Source organism: Dendronephthya gigantea, unplaced genomic scaffold, assembly GCF_004324835.1.
Source record: "Dendronephthya gigantea isolate DGI-Jeju-01 unplaced genomic scaffold, DenGig_1.0 000040F, whole genome shotgun sequence".
Taxonomy (NCBI): domain Eukaryota; kingdom Metazoa; phylum Cnidaria; class Anthozoa; order Malacalcyonacea; family Nephtheidae; genus Dendronephthya; species Dendronephthya gigantea.
This window is the reverse complement of record NW_021163050.1, coordinates 169,196-184,819: the sequence shown is the minus strand read 5'-3', so window position 1 is coordinate 184,819 and position 15,624 is coordinate 169,196. Positions and strand designations below refer to the sequence as shown.

The window sequence follows — 15,624 nt, the reverse complement described above, 5'->3', positions numbered from 1 at the left end:
TCGCCTCAGCTAAATGTAGAATCGTAATAGTTGTAGAAGCAGCTTCAACCGGTGCCGAGCTCACAACGTTAGGCCATTCCGCTGTGCTTGTTTTAAAAAGAGGGGTTTCATCTCCTTTATCCGAGAATGTATTAAGCTTGGTGTAGCATAATGGTATGTAGATCTTTCCAGTGAAGTCAAGTGAATCGAATCATCATCGCTCATTAGTTTCTGATCACTTAACTCAATAGCATGATATTCGTCTAATTGCATCATCTTAAAATCATTTTCAAGTTTTTGTTTTTCTATTTTATGTTGAAGCTCTTGCAAACGCTGTTCGTTTGCTTTTTCTAGCAGTTGGCGCTCTTTTAATTGCTTTAGAGACAGCTCCACCTTTCCCTTCTAAGACGGGCCATTGTTGAAGATTTTGTACTGCTAGTGCGAGTGCTTACACCATTGGAATGACTATGAAAATACTGGCGCCTCTCAAAATCTCTACTTTGGATTTCTTTAGGTGCATCTCTGCCCCCTCGTTGGCCAAAATACAATGCGATTTGGTCATACAGCTCATTATAGACACGCTTAGCATTTTCTTTAGTCAATTCATCTTGGCTCGCGTGGGCTAATATCTCGTTATGCACGAGTTCAAAACGATTCCATTGTTGGTCAAACATTTTGCTTAATTTCTTTACTGATTCTGCCTTAGTATTATCATCTAAAAGCACACTTAATCTTGCTAGCTAAGTTCATCAAGTTTCCTTGATGGGCACTTCTCAATTTCTTTAACTTCATTAACTTCTCAAACGGCAGTTCGTTAACTTCTCAAAAGCGTATTCGTCTTAATTCCCGTCTTTGCCTTATGGACGGCCCAAATCCTCCGCCACTTGCATCAAGTCAGGAAGAACCATCGTCAGGCTCAGGGGGCACCACGGTTTCACCGCCATCTCTCATCCTATCCGAACTTACATGTTAGTCGCTTACACCAAGTGCCACCGCATCAGCTTCAGCATCATCTGAAGCTTTCAAGGCTTCAGCCATAATTCTAGAGCCTGTTTGCACCTAGAAACGTTCACTTAATCCGGTTCAAAGGACCAAAATATGTAGAAGCTGCTCTTAACTTGACATGTACGCTTGGGTCATAATCCTTTCTCGACGTTTATGTTAAATACACACCAAATCTTGCCTATATACCTATTTACATATGCATAATCAATGTTCCATTTATCACGTGTGACGCCACTACAGACACCATCATGGTAAGCTAGGTAATTAAATATTTTTAAAATACCGGAAACTCAATGAACTTAAGGCTAAATTGCCAAATGCTTTGGCAATTGCCCGTCCAAAGACGGGAATTCCGTACCCCTGCTGTTGGTCTAGATAATAACGCATGTATTTATCTGCTTGAGCCATAGTTTACTTTAAAAATGACGAATTTTGCTGTCTGAAGTAAAGTGATGCTAATACCTTACCACGTTGAAATGAAACAGGACGGCCTGTGTCGTCCCTTAAAAGAAGTTCTATATCTTCAAAAGTTTTCTTTTGAACTGGTACATACTGTATATTAGCTAACGTTTTTGTTATAGTGTCACCCACTTTTCCTTCGACAGGAATGCTTTTGATCAGCTATGCAATTGTATCTCTGACAACCTGCGGTTTGACAATGTCACAATAGACGTATATTATAATCGAACCATGCAAGTCTGACACGTACAGGCTCTCTGTCGTTTTAACAATTTTCGTTTCTTTTCCACCAAATCCTAACATAATGGATATCCGTCCATTAATAATAATTTGGTGACCATTTTTCAAATGAACAGTTACTTTTTCCGTTCGAGAATTATACGATAATCTAATATTGTCTTTTTGTCTTTGCCTTCTTCAAACATGTATTAAACGATTTTATGTTGTTTATTGTTTCATAATGACCATAGTCGACGAAAGATGCCAGAAAATAAACACCATCTGCAGTGTAGTATATTTTGCTTTCATTGTATTAAAGGGAATACCATGTATGTGGATAGTTTATAGAATATAGACCTACTTCCCAATCACCGTCTAAATCAATTAGTTGCAGTAATTTCACCTGATAACTTGTTGTTGTGTTATTGGGAAAAGTTGAAAGGGATGCATTGCTGGGAAGAGTAACATAAAAATGTGCTCCGTCCATCACGACCTCAACATCACAAATAAAAGAAAGACAACATAAAACATAGTTTTTAAAGTTTACTAATTTGTGAAGCAGACACCCATTAATTGAATTTGTTAGGGTAACCCTCTCCCATTTCACAAGGTATTGCACATTTTCGCCTGTCCCACGTTTTTTAAGAATCTTTTCAACTTCGTACACGTCGTCATGTTTGATAACTTTTTGCAATTCCTTTTCGTAAAACATTTCATGGAGTTCCTCATCGTCATAATCTTTTAGCTTATATACCGGAGGATCGCGAGGTACCTGCTTACTTATAATAAATATTTCTTTGGAAAAATTTGGCAAGTAACCTTTCTCAAACTTTCGTTTTATTTTGCTAATTCTAACTTGATCACCAATCTTAAATTTGTACTTTACATTTTTTCCAACATTATGATCGTCATACAAACTATGCCGTACTTTCTTTTCGTTTCAATGCTAACATCCGCAGGCTTCATCTTAATGCTACGATGAACACTATGATTGTAAGAATTAACTAAATCTGGCAGCATGTCAATGTATCTCATGGTTTTCTTCACTGTAAAATACCGCCACATTTTTGCGCTCAAAGTACAAATCAAGCGTTCTACGATCGAGGCCTTGGTTTCGTTATAGGCATTGTACAACTCAATATCTTCTTCATTCTTCAAGGCTCGAAAATGTCTGTTCAAAAACTTCGTTCCTTGGTCAGTCATAATTTTTTCAGGTTTAAGTCCAGAAGAGAGAATAATTTTAAAAGCTTCCACCAGGGAAGGGCCTGTTTTATTTTTCAATGAAATAACCCAGGCGTATTTGGAGAAGACATCAATACATACAAGGAGATATCGATATCCATCATTAAATTTCTGTATGGATTGTAAATCTGCCAAATCCATCTGCCAAAACTGATCAATACCACCCATGATTGTGCGATTTCGTTTAAAATTACGATGAAGAGGCTTATGCAAAGTGTATGTGTCCTGTTCCATTAACCATTGCTTGATTTTTTTCCGGCTTATTCTAAATTTTCCTGCGTTTTTAACATCATCATACAAACGATTCACTCCACCAAACCCTCCAGGTCGTTTAGGATCATAATAAACGCTAGATAAGTATTCATTCATGTTCAGGCGTGAAATGAGGGTTTGATGTTTACTCTTCAACGTTTTCAATACTTTCATGCCTCTCACTTTGCAATTGAACAATGTCTTGTTCCGCATTGTCGACTGGCCTGTAGTTTTTAATAGTTTTACTGTTATAACCCATTTGTACATGCCCTTTGAGATTAAGATCGTTGCGACCAAAGCTTATGCCTAACCTAAATACTTTTGCCTGTTGGGATTTTTGTTGATCTTAGGACTTTTTTTAAAGGAATTAACCATGTTTACACTACGGCTCTTGCCTCACACTGAATATGCTGACCTTGTACATGTGGTATAAAACATGTGTAACATTAAAAATCCCATCAAACCTATCTAGAGAGCCGTGAAAGAAAGATGTCTCCATACAAACCTGTGGATATTGACAACAAAATGTTTGATACATCATCGTCTAAAACATATTGAAAAACAAACTGCTAAAGTGTTACGCAAAAGAGATATCAACGATGATGTCACAACTTGTGGTTGAAAATTGTGATGGTTGTAATATGGAAAATTTATCTCAGACAAATCATCAATGTCTGACTATGGAAAAAGACGAACAGTTATGTATGTATTTTGACGAGGCGTTATCAAAAATCTCAGAGACAAAGGTCACGGAGGCTTTTATTGAAACCCTAATGGAAATTAAACCTTGTGTAGATGATCCAGAGCTGCTCAAGTACACGCGTGCTGATTGGAGATGTAATTTTTGTACAGATCAAAGACGAATGCTGAAAGAAGAGATCTTTAGGTTTTTTGTAATAAGTGTGTTTACTGCAATTGCGAAAACCATCTGTATAATATGACGTGATTTTAAATTGTATTCTCAGTTTGCAATATGCCAGCCAATTGTGCACACAAGACGTTCTTTCCTAAAGCATCTTCAAAGAAAGAGGTTTTACGCTCAAAATCAACAGGGGTAAATGATCTACGTAAAAAGGGACTTAAAAAGAAGAAAGATGTTAAGGTCATAAAAAATCCAAACTGCATAAGATAAAGGAATCCAAAATGAAGAAAACGAGTAGCGACATTGTGATACTGAAACAAATCAAATTGGTGATTATCCGAAAAGCAAGGGAAACGTCAGAGTGTAAAAGAATCGAGAAAAAGACTCATAATAACATTGTAAATCTTCAACACTTCATTTATTGACATTTGTTTAAACATATAATACTTTCATAAAGACAATATAGCCTAGTTCTACAAAACTGTTACTATGTAATTAGAATCCATAAGGAAGTGTTTTGTATTCATCGATAATAACACGTTTGTCATAAACAATACGGTAGTCCTTTTTCATTCGTTTGGTCTCTATATCCTTTGTTTTGGTGTTGCGGGTAATCTTGAATGGAATATCTACCAATACTTGCCCTGCGACAATACACTTTGCATGAAGGTATACCAAAGCACAAATCACCTCAAAGTTACTGTTTGCCTTGAGGTGCAATTCAATGTGATACCTCGTATCTTTGTTTCAACTTCGTTTGAATTTGTGCGGTAACAGTAATTCTTTGGACCACCCGAAAAGAATGTAGTAATGTAATCTCCTTTTAATTCATCTGTAAGTTCACCGAGGTACGGACCAGTGGCATTGGATCACCAGGTTTACTGACAAATATCACTGAGTCAGTATCGTAATACAGAACTCTTTCTTGAAGTTGGTCCAGAACCTCATAGAGTTTGAGGCGAGCGTAGGCTGTGGTGAAAGCAGCGATGACAACATTCGTTTTTGAATTTGGTGCAATGAAATTTTTGTTATTCTCATAATGAATTTCCATCAATTCATCATTGATGAATTTTGCGTCGAGAACGTTGATTTCATCTGAAGTTCAGTAGTCAAAGTAAACTTGTGGGTCTGTTATTAATTCTACTTTCGTCATAATAGGACGTTGTGCAAATTTTCCTAAAAAGCAAGATAAAATACGTCAATGACAAGGAAAAAAAATTGTGTACTGCATTGTTTGTAGCATTATACTTACCCCAAAATGAATAGCTGATGTCATCATGACGTCATAATAAAAAGTCATTAATAGTTGTATAATAAAGTTGTATATTTAAGTTGTACTTTACTCAAAGATTCATACTACACCTTATTTTTTCGCCATCTTTGCATTTGTGAAATAGTTTGGCAGCGTTGGTTCGACCACAAGAGAAAGCATCACGAGGTTTTAAAGGATCAACTATATTGTAATTTTGGAGATGATTCTTCATATTTTCATCGTATTTTAATTTTTGTGTGATGTCACACTCCCATACTTCGATAACATTAAAGCCCTGATCTCTGAGGTAACACATTCTCCATTGTAGCTTGATGCAGGTCATGCATGGTTTTACACTGTTCAACGTATCTCTGGCATAACATTTTAAACATCCTGCAAAAGTTTAATAAACAAAATATTAGACATGAGCATAGAAAGAAATGATGACGTTAACAACTTACCGTGCCAAAAGCAATAACTGATTTCATAGGCTGTGTTGGTCTCTTCATGATAACCATCCAGCAGATAATTTCCAACACTTTCTCACCAGCGTTGCGGGCGTGTTGCGTATGTGAATATCATTATTTTCGGCAGTATAGGTTAGCCATTTTAGAGCCAGGATCGATTTCCTTGTCTTTCGGACGATAGCCATGAGAAGGGATGATGGCAATAGTGTTTTCATTAAGAAAATTCTTTCGAAAAACCGATACATTTCTCAAACGGGTTGATACCCATAACACTGTGAAACAGTTCGCGAAATTCTAGGCAACAACGCCGTAGAATATCGACATCTGAACGACAGTAAGTTTGAATTTCTTGTTGGAAATTGAACACGTAATTATTTCTTTTAAACTGCTGTGCCATTCCAAAAACCTTTCTCATCAGGAATCATTCCGTCAGGATAGTAAAATGGACTTAAAGGTATTGGCCCAACATAATGTTCACTCTCCTTTTTGTTAAAAACGTGAGGGAAATAACCTTTTGCAAGCTCATTGAGACCAAAGGTTTTTGGAAAATCAGTAAGTCTCATGGGTATGAAACTGAGAGAGTCAATGAATTTAATCTTGAACATTGGGACATTTAACGTAAGGATTTTTGCACCTCTCGTGATGATATCGAAAACCATGCCATGCTCGTGTAGCAATTGTTGAATAAAATAACTGTCATAACCTTGAAAATTATGGGCTATAACAATGCAGTTTGCATGCTCCCTTGTAAATAACCACTCACAAAACTCATTTCTAATATTAATGCTTTAAATATGCACTTGTCTCCGCTTCATTTTGCACTATGCTAAAGTTGGGTTTGTGGTTTCCGTTTTCTTGGCGACATTCAAAGTCAAAGAACAGGAGTTGATTGTACCCGCTTTGAGGCGAGTTGTCTTCATCGTTCGCCTCTGTATCAAGAGGTTTGCTTCATGGTTTATGTCTCTGGTGTTTTTCTCTCTTACGGGTTGCATATAACACTCATGATTCTCTGTTTTTACGTAGACATCGCACATAGAGCAACAAGTCTCGCCGCAGTGATGCAAATCACGCCCCAATTTACTCTGTTTTACAACGAGATCGCAATGAAGACACTTAATCAATGAGTTACAGATGGATTTTGCATTGCCCAAAGATTGCTTATGTCAATCGAAACACTCTTGACTTTTAAAAACACACATGCAACAAGCACAAGGAATCCATGAAAAATTGGACAATTTGAAAAATAGCACAATTTACACGAGTCCGGGGCATAAATGATCAGTCAATTTATCGTACCCCTTTTTACAAGTATGGCAATACCTTTTACGAGCAAAAATGAACTTCATCACCCGGATAGCTTCAATAAACTCTTTCCAAAGTATGTCTTCTTTGACTTGGATGATTCACTTTGCGACCTCTACACATTTCTTTGCAAACGTTTCCAACCTCACGATAAACGGCTTCAGCAAATATCATATTCATCAAATCACACAAATTTTTCACTTCCCACGATACTAACTTGTCCACTATTATTAAACTGTGTGCACTGAACATCTTTTTGTTTACTTGGAAAGAATTCATGTTTGAAATATTAGGTAACACTTTTCAGATTAAAGGTACAGAAATTATACCCTGAATTTTATACTGTCCTTTGATAAGGAGAGGATCAGTCAAGTAAACTAACCAGGGGAAATGTTCCAATGCAACGCTTTGTGCGTAATTAACTATATTCACACTAACCCCTTTATTATCTGATCAATTCATTATTATAATTTTGATATGGTAGGTATGACGTAAATATTTGTACGCACGCCCACTTTCGAAATTAATTCCTTTTATATTTGAGCCATCTCGCAAATCATGCTCACTGTTTGCTATGGCTTGCGAAGATGACATCGTTGCTGTCATTGACATGGACGGCTTTAAAGTTGGAAGAGAATTCTACTGTAAGGAGCTTGGTATCATCAAAGTCGGAGATACCTACAGGCAATCCTTTTTTGATATCGGGCTTCGTTGGTCTGCTTTAAGTGAAAGAGACCAGAAAATGTGTAACTTTGTTCAGACAAAAATTCACAAACTGCCTGTAACGCGTGCAGGAAAACCAGACAAGTTTACTCTGCTAACAAGATCAATATAATATAATAAAACAAATACAGCGTAATATATAGCTATGGATAATTAACATAAAGCATGCAATTAACAATCTGAATCTATTAACTGAACCTTATACGGTAAGCATAATAATAAGCGAAATGCAAATATCGTCACATCTCTTCCTGTTTAAGTTATAACGATAAGTTCCTCAAACTAAATAAGTTAATATACTATATTTCCTACAAATGTTCCTAAACTAAACCATCTGTCCTTATGCTTGAAAAGGTTCAGGTGATTTTCTCACTCGAGTAGATCTTCTTAAACATGATTGCCCACTATCTCGGGTACTAGGTACATCTCCAGACATAGGTACTAGAACCGAGTCATTTGAAGTAGGAATTTCACCCCACCCTCTCGATGTTAACTTCTCCTTGGTGGAATCCGACTGGTCTTCTGGGGTCTTTCTCAGATCGCGTCGATTCCGTCTGTACTTTCGATCATCACCCAACACTTTGTACGATCGAGGACCAACTTGCTTCGAACAAGTTGCCAGAGACCATTTCTGTTCGCCAGGCAACCTTACACAAACCATTTCTCCGGGCTTTAAAGATGGCAAAACACAAGTTTTCGTATCATAATGCCTTTGCTGCAACGCTAAAGGCACGACCCAAACCAGCCAAAACTCTCTCTTTCGCTACTACTTGAGGAGATAACTGATCTGTTGTCATTGGAATACGCGTTCTCGTTCTTCTAGAAAACAGTTTCTGCGACGGACTCGTATTATCTCTTTCGCTTGGGGTGTTTCTGAAATCCAACAACGTGAGGTATACATCCGACTTTGACAAAGCTGCTTTCTTCATAATTAACTTACACGTCTTCATTGCGTTTTCGGCTTTTCCATTGGACTGCAGATGGAACGGTGAAGACGTACAATGTTCAAATTCCCAACCATCAGAAAAAGACTTGAATTCTCCACACAAGAATTGAGGACCATTGTCAGAAAATACAATCTCTGGAATACCATGTCGACTAAACTGCTCTCTCATCTTTTTAATAACTGCTGTGCTAGTAGTGCTCGTTAAATAATCTACTTCCACAAAGTTAGAAAAGTAATCAACTGTTAGTGAGTAATTTCTGTTCTCAAGAGTAAACAGGTCTACTCCTACCTTGGCCCATGGTCGAGCAGGGACCTTCAATGGGTACTTCAGCCACCAAGTTGATCTCTTCCAATTTGATACCGAATTCTTCTTTTCCAACTACATCATTCTGTACATCATCAGTCTTTGTCAGATATGCACGAGACAGGGTATCCGGGATAAACAATTGTTCTCCTTTCTTGTAAGTGATCTTCACGTTGTATTTCTGTAATCGTAGGTACATACGCTGCAATCTCTTCGGGATTTCATGGAAGGGCTTCGTTGCGATTTGCTCCAGAGGTTTATGATCCAATTCAACCGTAACGATCTTCCGTAGACATACTGATCCAAACATTCCCAAGCGAAGACTATCGTAAGAGTTTTTTTTTCCACTTGAGCATAATTCTTCTCAGCTTTCGACAGCGCTCTTGACGCGTAGTAGATAGGCTTTCCTTCTTGGGTTAGGACAGCCCCTAAACCTCCTTGCGAAGCGTCACACTGGATAGTCACTTCTTTCTCAGGATCGAAAAACGCCAGGACTGGAGCCTCTGTTATGCTCTTCTTCAACCCGTCCCAGGCTTTCTCGTGACGATCACTCCAGTGCCAATCCACACCTTTTTGCACCAGGCTTCGCAAAACTTCACTTGTAGTGGATAAATTTGGCAGAAACTTGGCCAAATAGTTGATCATTCCTAATGCTCTTCTCAAGGACTTAGCATCTGATGGCGTTGGCATATTCGCAATGGCATCCACTTTAGCCGGATCAGGGATCAGACCTTGTGGTGTCAACAGATGACCAATGAATGGGACTTCTTTCAAACGTAGTCTCATCTTTTCCGGGTTTAGCTTCAGATTTCTTTCTCGAGCACGCTCTAAGAAACCAAGAAGGTTCTTGTCATGGTCTACCACAGCTTCTTCAACCGTATCACCATATCCAATGACCAAGAAATCATCCATTATGACTTCAACCCCGTGCAAATTCTCAATGAACTCGTGAGCCTTTCGCTGCCAAACTTCGGGTGCTGACTTAATTCCGAATGGCATTCTCTTCCAATAATATCGCCCAAACGGAGTATTGAAGGTGGTCAGTTTACAGGAGCTCTCTGATACTTTCACTTGCCGAAACCCCGACTTCGCATCAAATACTGAGAATACCTTAGCTTTAGGCAATCTCGTCGCGACTTCTTCCAACGTTGGTAATGGATAATGACACCGCTTGATGGCGTTATTCAAATCAAGTGGGTCGATACACACACAAACTTGATTATTCTTCTTGGGAACAACGACCATTGACGAAACCCACAGAGTTGGCATGGTTATTCTTGCGATGATACCGTTTTCTTCCATTTTCTGCAGTTTTTTTTAACTGAGTCCTAAATCGCTATAGGAATTCTCCGAGATGCATGTATTACTGGAGAGTGTTCTAAATCCACTTCTTCATGGTATTCTCCGGGTAAACAGCCAATTCCTTCGAAAACATCTCCGTAATCGTGGAGAATTTGGTCCTTTCCTATCGGTTTGTTAGGCGTATCAGTCCTTACTTGACGTAGATGTCTTGAAACTTGAGGATTTGGTGTGCTGTAACTATAGATGATCTTCACTAGCCAAGTTGCTTACTTGTCACTAAACTCAACAATGGTATTTCACAATTCTCGACAACCAGACATTGCACTCCATAACCGTGACCACCACGATCTAGTTGCACCATTGTACTGCCTCGGGGAAAAACCCGCGATTTGTTATGCATGACCAACACATTATTGGAAATGGGGCAGTTCGCTTGATTTAAGTATCTCGATACATTTATCCAAGTCTAGGTCACGTTTCCCCAATAGCTTTTCTTGAACATGGTCATCTCAAGCCGGTCACGAACTAGCGACTCACGTAGTTCCCCAAACGCACACGTCTCTGAGAGCTTTAACAATGTTGTTATGTAAGCATCTAACGACTCGCCATTGTTCTGGTTCCGCTTGAAAAAGTTGTATTGCTCGAAGATTTCATTTCTTGCAGGCACACAGCATTCTTCGAATTTCCCCAGCACTTTTGCTATTTTGAAGTTGTCACCTTCGTCATCCCACTGAAATGTTTCGTGCATATCCAGGGCATCTCTTCCGAATACGTTCAGAAGGGCGGCGACTTAAATCTTTTCTGTCTTCGATGCAATTCCCGCTGCTATTTTGTATTACGACCATTCTCGCTTAAAATTCTTCCAATTTTCCCCGTGATGAGCTCGGTCTTCAAAATTAAGCGGTTCTGGCCGTCTTGCCGAATTATTTGAAGCCATTCTGACTTTTAACTACAGGTTCTTTTAAACACCTGATACCATGTAACACGTGCAGGAAAACCAGACAACTTTACTCTGCTAACAAGATCAATATAATATAATAAAACAAATACAGCGTAATATACAGCTACGGATAATTAACATAAAGCATGCAATTAACAATCTGAATCTATTAACTGAACCTTATATGGTAAGCGTAATAATAAACGAAATGCAAACATCGTCACACTGCCGTTTGGGGTGCCGCGGGGCGTTAAAGCATTTCATATTTCAGAGTTGGAGGCAATCGTGGAGAATTTCTACAGAAAAATAAAAAAGAACCCAAACTCTACGATTGCCTACAAAGGCGGAATTATTGAAAGGGATTCTCTAAAAAAACTAAGCATCCCTTCAGTTAATTTGGAATGCTTTGGCTGCCCCAAAGCAGAAAAACTGTTTGATCAGCTGGGCTGGTTAGAGACTTGTGGCTGACACTTGGATGCCTGGGCGTACCAACACTGTGCCAAAGTCGAAGTTGACGCCTTGGCTATGTGGCTGGAGAAGATTTAAAGCAAGGAAAAGAAGAAGAAAAAGACCGGTTCTTTTTTAAGAACCCCCAAATTTTTGAAAGAACGTAAACGAAATCTCAATGTTGTCAATCATTTCATATTAATCATACACACATTCTCGTCATCAATGAACTAAATCGTTACTATTCTTCACACATACTTTCGCTTGTTTTCACATTATCACTGTGAAAGAATCACTTCAGTCAAATTATGCAATAAGGCAAATAGTTTGGAAATTGAGTAAACTATTTCCCTTGAAATCATCTTTTAGCGTGTAATATTTATGAGTAAACCAACCAAGGGAAACGTTTCAATGCAACACTTCTGGCATAATTAATTATATTCACATTAATTTCCCTCTGTATCTGATCAATTCATTATTATCCCAGTGTCGCTAATATTAAAATAGCCACCTCACTATTAGGGTTAGTAAATTGAGTAAAAAATTTTCACCCGGAATCCTTTAGTGTATAATATTTGTTAGCAAACTAACCAGGGGAAACGTTTCAACGCAATGCTTCTAGCGTAATTAATTATATTCACATTAATCCCTCTATTGTCTGATCAATTCATTACTATCGCAGTTTCACCAACATTAAAAGAGCTGTTAGGTTTGAGTTTCGTTAACAATAGGCGGATCTTGTAACCAAAGATACTTCATTTACTGTGACTGAAACACTACTGCATATTACTTATCATTCACCATTATGACAGCCAACATCAAATTTTTATGGAAGGACGAACTTATACAACGTACCAACATGTGTTTTTCCAGTCTTGAAAATAAAATTCTAAATGAACTGACGGAAAAGGCAAAAGAAAGATTGATACCTATGTGGCACCCACTGCAGCTACACCGACATGAAGTACTAGAATCAGCGGTAATCCAATAACAAAAGGACAAACGTTCAATATATGTATTCGACTCAGTGATTTTGACTAACTTTCTCAATAGGCATGCGATGTATTATATTGTGGTTCATATTAAATAAAGAAGTTGTTATGTAAACTACAAAATCGAGTCTTTAATTGTTCTTGGTACTACATTGGTGACCCCGACGAGAAAATGACCGACGAAGAACAAGCACCGCAAGCGACTGCCACTACGTATGCAATTTCCCTCAAGTTACCCGATTTTTGGCCGTCTGATCCCGAACTTTGGTTCGCGCAAGTTGAAGCGTTGTTCGAAGCACTGAAAATTACACAGGAGAAGACAAAATTTGCACATGTTGTCTGCGTTTTGCCCACCCGATATGCCTCAGAAGTGCGTGATATTATACTTCGTCCGCCAGAGCAGCCGTACAAAGCTATTAAGGAAGAATTGCAAAAGCGTGTTTGCATGTTGAGACGGCAGCAACTACAGCAACAACTAAATGCTGAAGAGCTAGGTGATCGAAAGCCCTCGCAGTTATTACGTCATATGTTGAAGCTCAGAGGCGGCACAACAGGTGAAGCAGACCAGGATGAAATCTTTCGGGAGATTTACCTTCAAAAGCTGCCCCTTACAATTCGCACAGCATTGGCTATTCATAAGGACAAAGCCCTTAGTGCTCTAGCAGAGATGGCCGATAACATGGTGGAAGTACAAGGCCCCCAAGCTGCATATAGTCCACTAGGGCAGATCCGCTACTTGCAAGCGGGCAATCCCGAGATTGCTGCGATAAATTCCGAGATCAAGAAGCTCTGGCATGCTTTGCAATCTCAGCCGAAGTCTCAACAAGACAAGAAACCTCCTGATGGAAACACTGGATTTTGTTGGTATCATGAGCGATTCGGTGCAAAGGCCACGAAGTGCCGGGATCCTTGCACCTTTAAGGCTAGTTCGGAAAACGACCAGGCCAGTCGATGAACGCAGCCCATACGACTGGCAAGTCATCTCTCTTAAAACTTTGGATAAAAACTTGAAACATTATTTTCTTGTTGATACTGGGGCAGAAGTTAGTGTTTACCCAGCATGCCGAGCAGACCGTTTGAACAAAAGTAATGTAACATTACGTGCTGCGAATAACTCTTTTATTAATACTTATGGATTTAAACAATTAGTTCTTGATTTCGGGCTCCCACGCCCCCTCACCTGGAAATTTCAGGTTGCTGACGTCACACAACTGATAATAGGTGCTGATTTCCTCCTGCAGCATAAATTATTGGTCGACCTTTCTCAGAAACGCTTGATTGACACAAGAAATGAAATACGTATTACGGCTGAAGTGTCACCGGACTTCTCGTCATCCATTCAACACATCTTTGCACACCCAAACAATAACGACCCCTTCACACAATTACTAGCAGAATTTCCTACACTGACCACACCTTGTACAAGCGACACCCCCGTTAAACATGGTGTGTCACATCACATTGTTACTGAAGGCCCTCCGGTTTTCGCCCGTACACGGCGTCTGTCGCCTGAAAAGCTAGCAGCAGCTAAAGCCGAGTTCAACAAACTGCTCGCAATGGGAATTATACGACCTTCCTCAAGTACCTGGGCTTCACCATTACACATGGTCTCCAAAGCTAATGGTGAATGGCGGCCATGTGGGGACTATCGTCGACTCAATAAGGTCACAACACCTGACCGATATCCCATACCCCATATCCAGGACTTTACATCACATTTAGCAGGAGCAACAATTTTTTCCAAGATCGATCTTGTTCGAGCCTACCGCCAGATACCCGTCCATGAAACCGACATCGCCCAAAACAGCCATCATCACCCCCTTTGGCCTCTTTGAGTTTTGCTCCATGCCTTTTGGGTTACGGAATGCGGCACAGACCTTTCAGCGCTTTATGGATGACATCTGTCAAGACTTGGATTTTGTCTTTGTTTACCTGGATGATATTCTAGTTGCAAGTAGATCACATGAGGAGCATCTACAACACCTCTGTGCCCTCTGTCGACGCTTAGCTGACCAGGGACTGGTCATCAACCCAGTAAAGTGCGAGTTTGGTAAGACAGAAGTGAATTTCCTGAGCCATACAATTAGCGCAGAAGGCATACGCCCCCATATCACTCGTGTTGAAGCAATTCGGGCCTTCCCAGTTCCCCAGGATAAGCCCTCCCTCCACAGATTTGTGGGTCTGGTGAACTACTACCATCGCTTTGTCCCCCACTGCGCGGAGATTCTACAACCCCTACACCAAACCTTAGCAGGCGAGACCTTTGTCTGGGACGACACCTGTCATTCTGCATTCGAAACAGCAAAACGCGCCTTATCTGAAGGTGTTATGCTGATTCATCCTCAACCGAATGCTCCCACCCGCATAACAACTGATGCCTCTAATCAGGCAGGAGGAGTGCTCGAACAGTTGATCGACGGGCTGTGAAAACCAATTTCTTTCTTTTCCAAGGAATTATGTCGTGCTGAACTTAACTACAGTAAATTTGATCGCGAGTTATTAGCGATATACCTAACTATTCGCCATTTCCAGTATTTCCTTGAAGGACGAAACTTTTATGTCAATACCGACCACAAACCGCTTACGTTTGTACTACAGTCCAGCTCCGACCGCCGCTCACCACGACAGAGTCGCCAGTTATCCTTTATTTCGGAATTCACAACAGACATTCGTTACATAGAGGGGCAAGCCAACCAAGTAGCGGATGCACTGTCGCGTAACATCCAAGTCTTTGAACAACAGATTTCGAAGCTTTAGCAATGGCTCAAAGTAGCGACGACGAAATACAAAAACTGCAGGCTTCCAACACCTCCTTACGACTTGAGCAACTCCCTATTCCAAATTCCACCCACACCCTTTTGTGCGACACCTCCCAAGGGCGTCCCAGACCCCTGATACCACGAGGAATGCGCCGCGAGATCTTTAACAACC

At 39.7% G+C, this 15,624-nt stretch overlaps 2 protein-coding genes across 2 annotated transcripts; one reads left to right on the top strand and one right to left on the bottom strand.

The window, feature by feature from the left end:
• Positions 1 to 2,544: 2,544 nt before the first annotated feature.
• On the bottom strand, positions 2,545 to 3,369 carry LOC114526613. Its single transcript, XM_028548203.1, has one exon. It carries the CDS (start codon positions 3,367 to 3,369, stop codon positions 2,545 to 2,547), a length of 825 nt encoding a protein of 274 aa, XP_028404004.1.
• Positions 3,370 to 12,865: 9,496 nt separating this feature from the next.
• Positions 12,866 to 13,648, top strand: LOC114526611. Its single transcript, XM_028548202.1, has one exon. It carries the CDS (start codon positions 12,866 to 12,868, stop codon positions 13,646 to 13,648), a length of 783 nt encoding a protein of 260 aa, XP_028404003.1.
• The last annotated feature ends 1,976 nt before the right edge of the window (positions 13,649 to 15,624 follow it).

Bases quoted from the DNA above. Each gene is read 5' to 3' on its own strand.
- LOC114526611 (XM_028548202.1), top strand. From the start codon at position 12,866: ATGACCGACGAAGAACAAGCACCGCAAGCGACTGCCACTACGTATGCA.
- LOC114526613 (XM_028548203.1), bottom strand. From the start codon at position 3,369: ATGCGGAACAAGACATTGTTCAATTGCAAAGTGAGAGGCATGAAAGTA.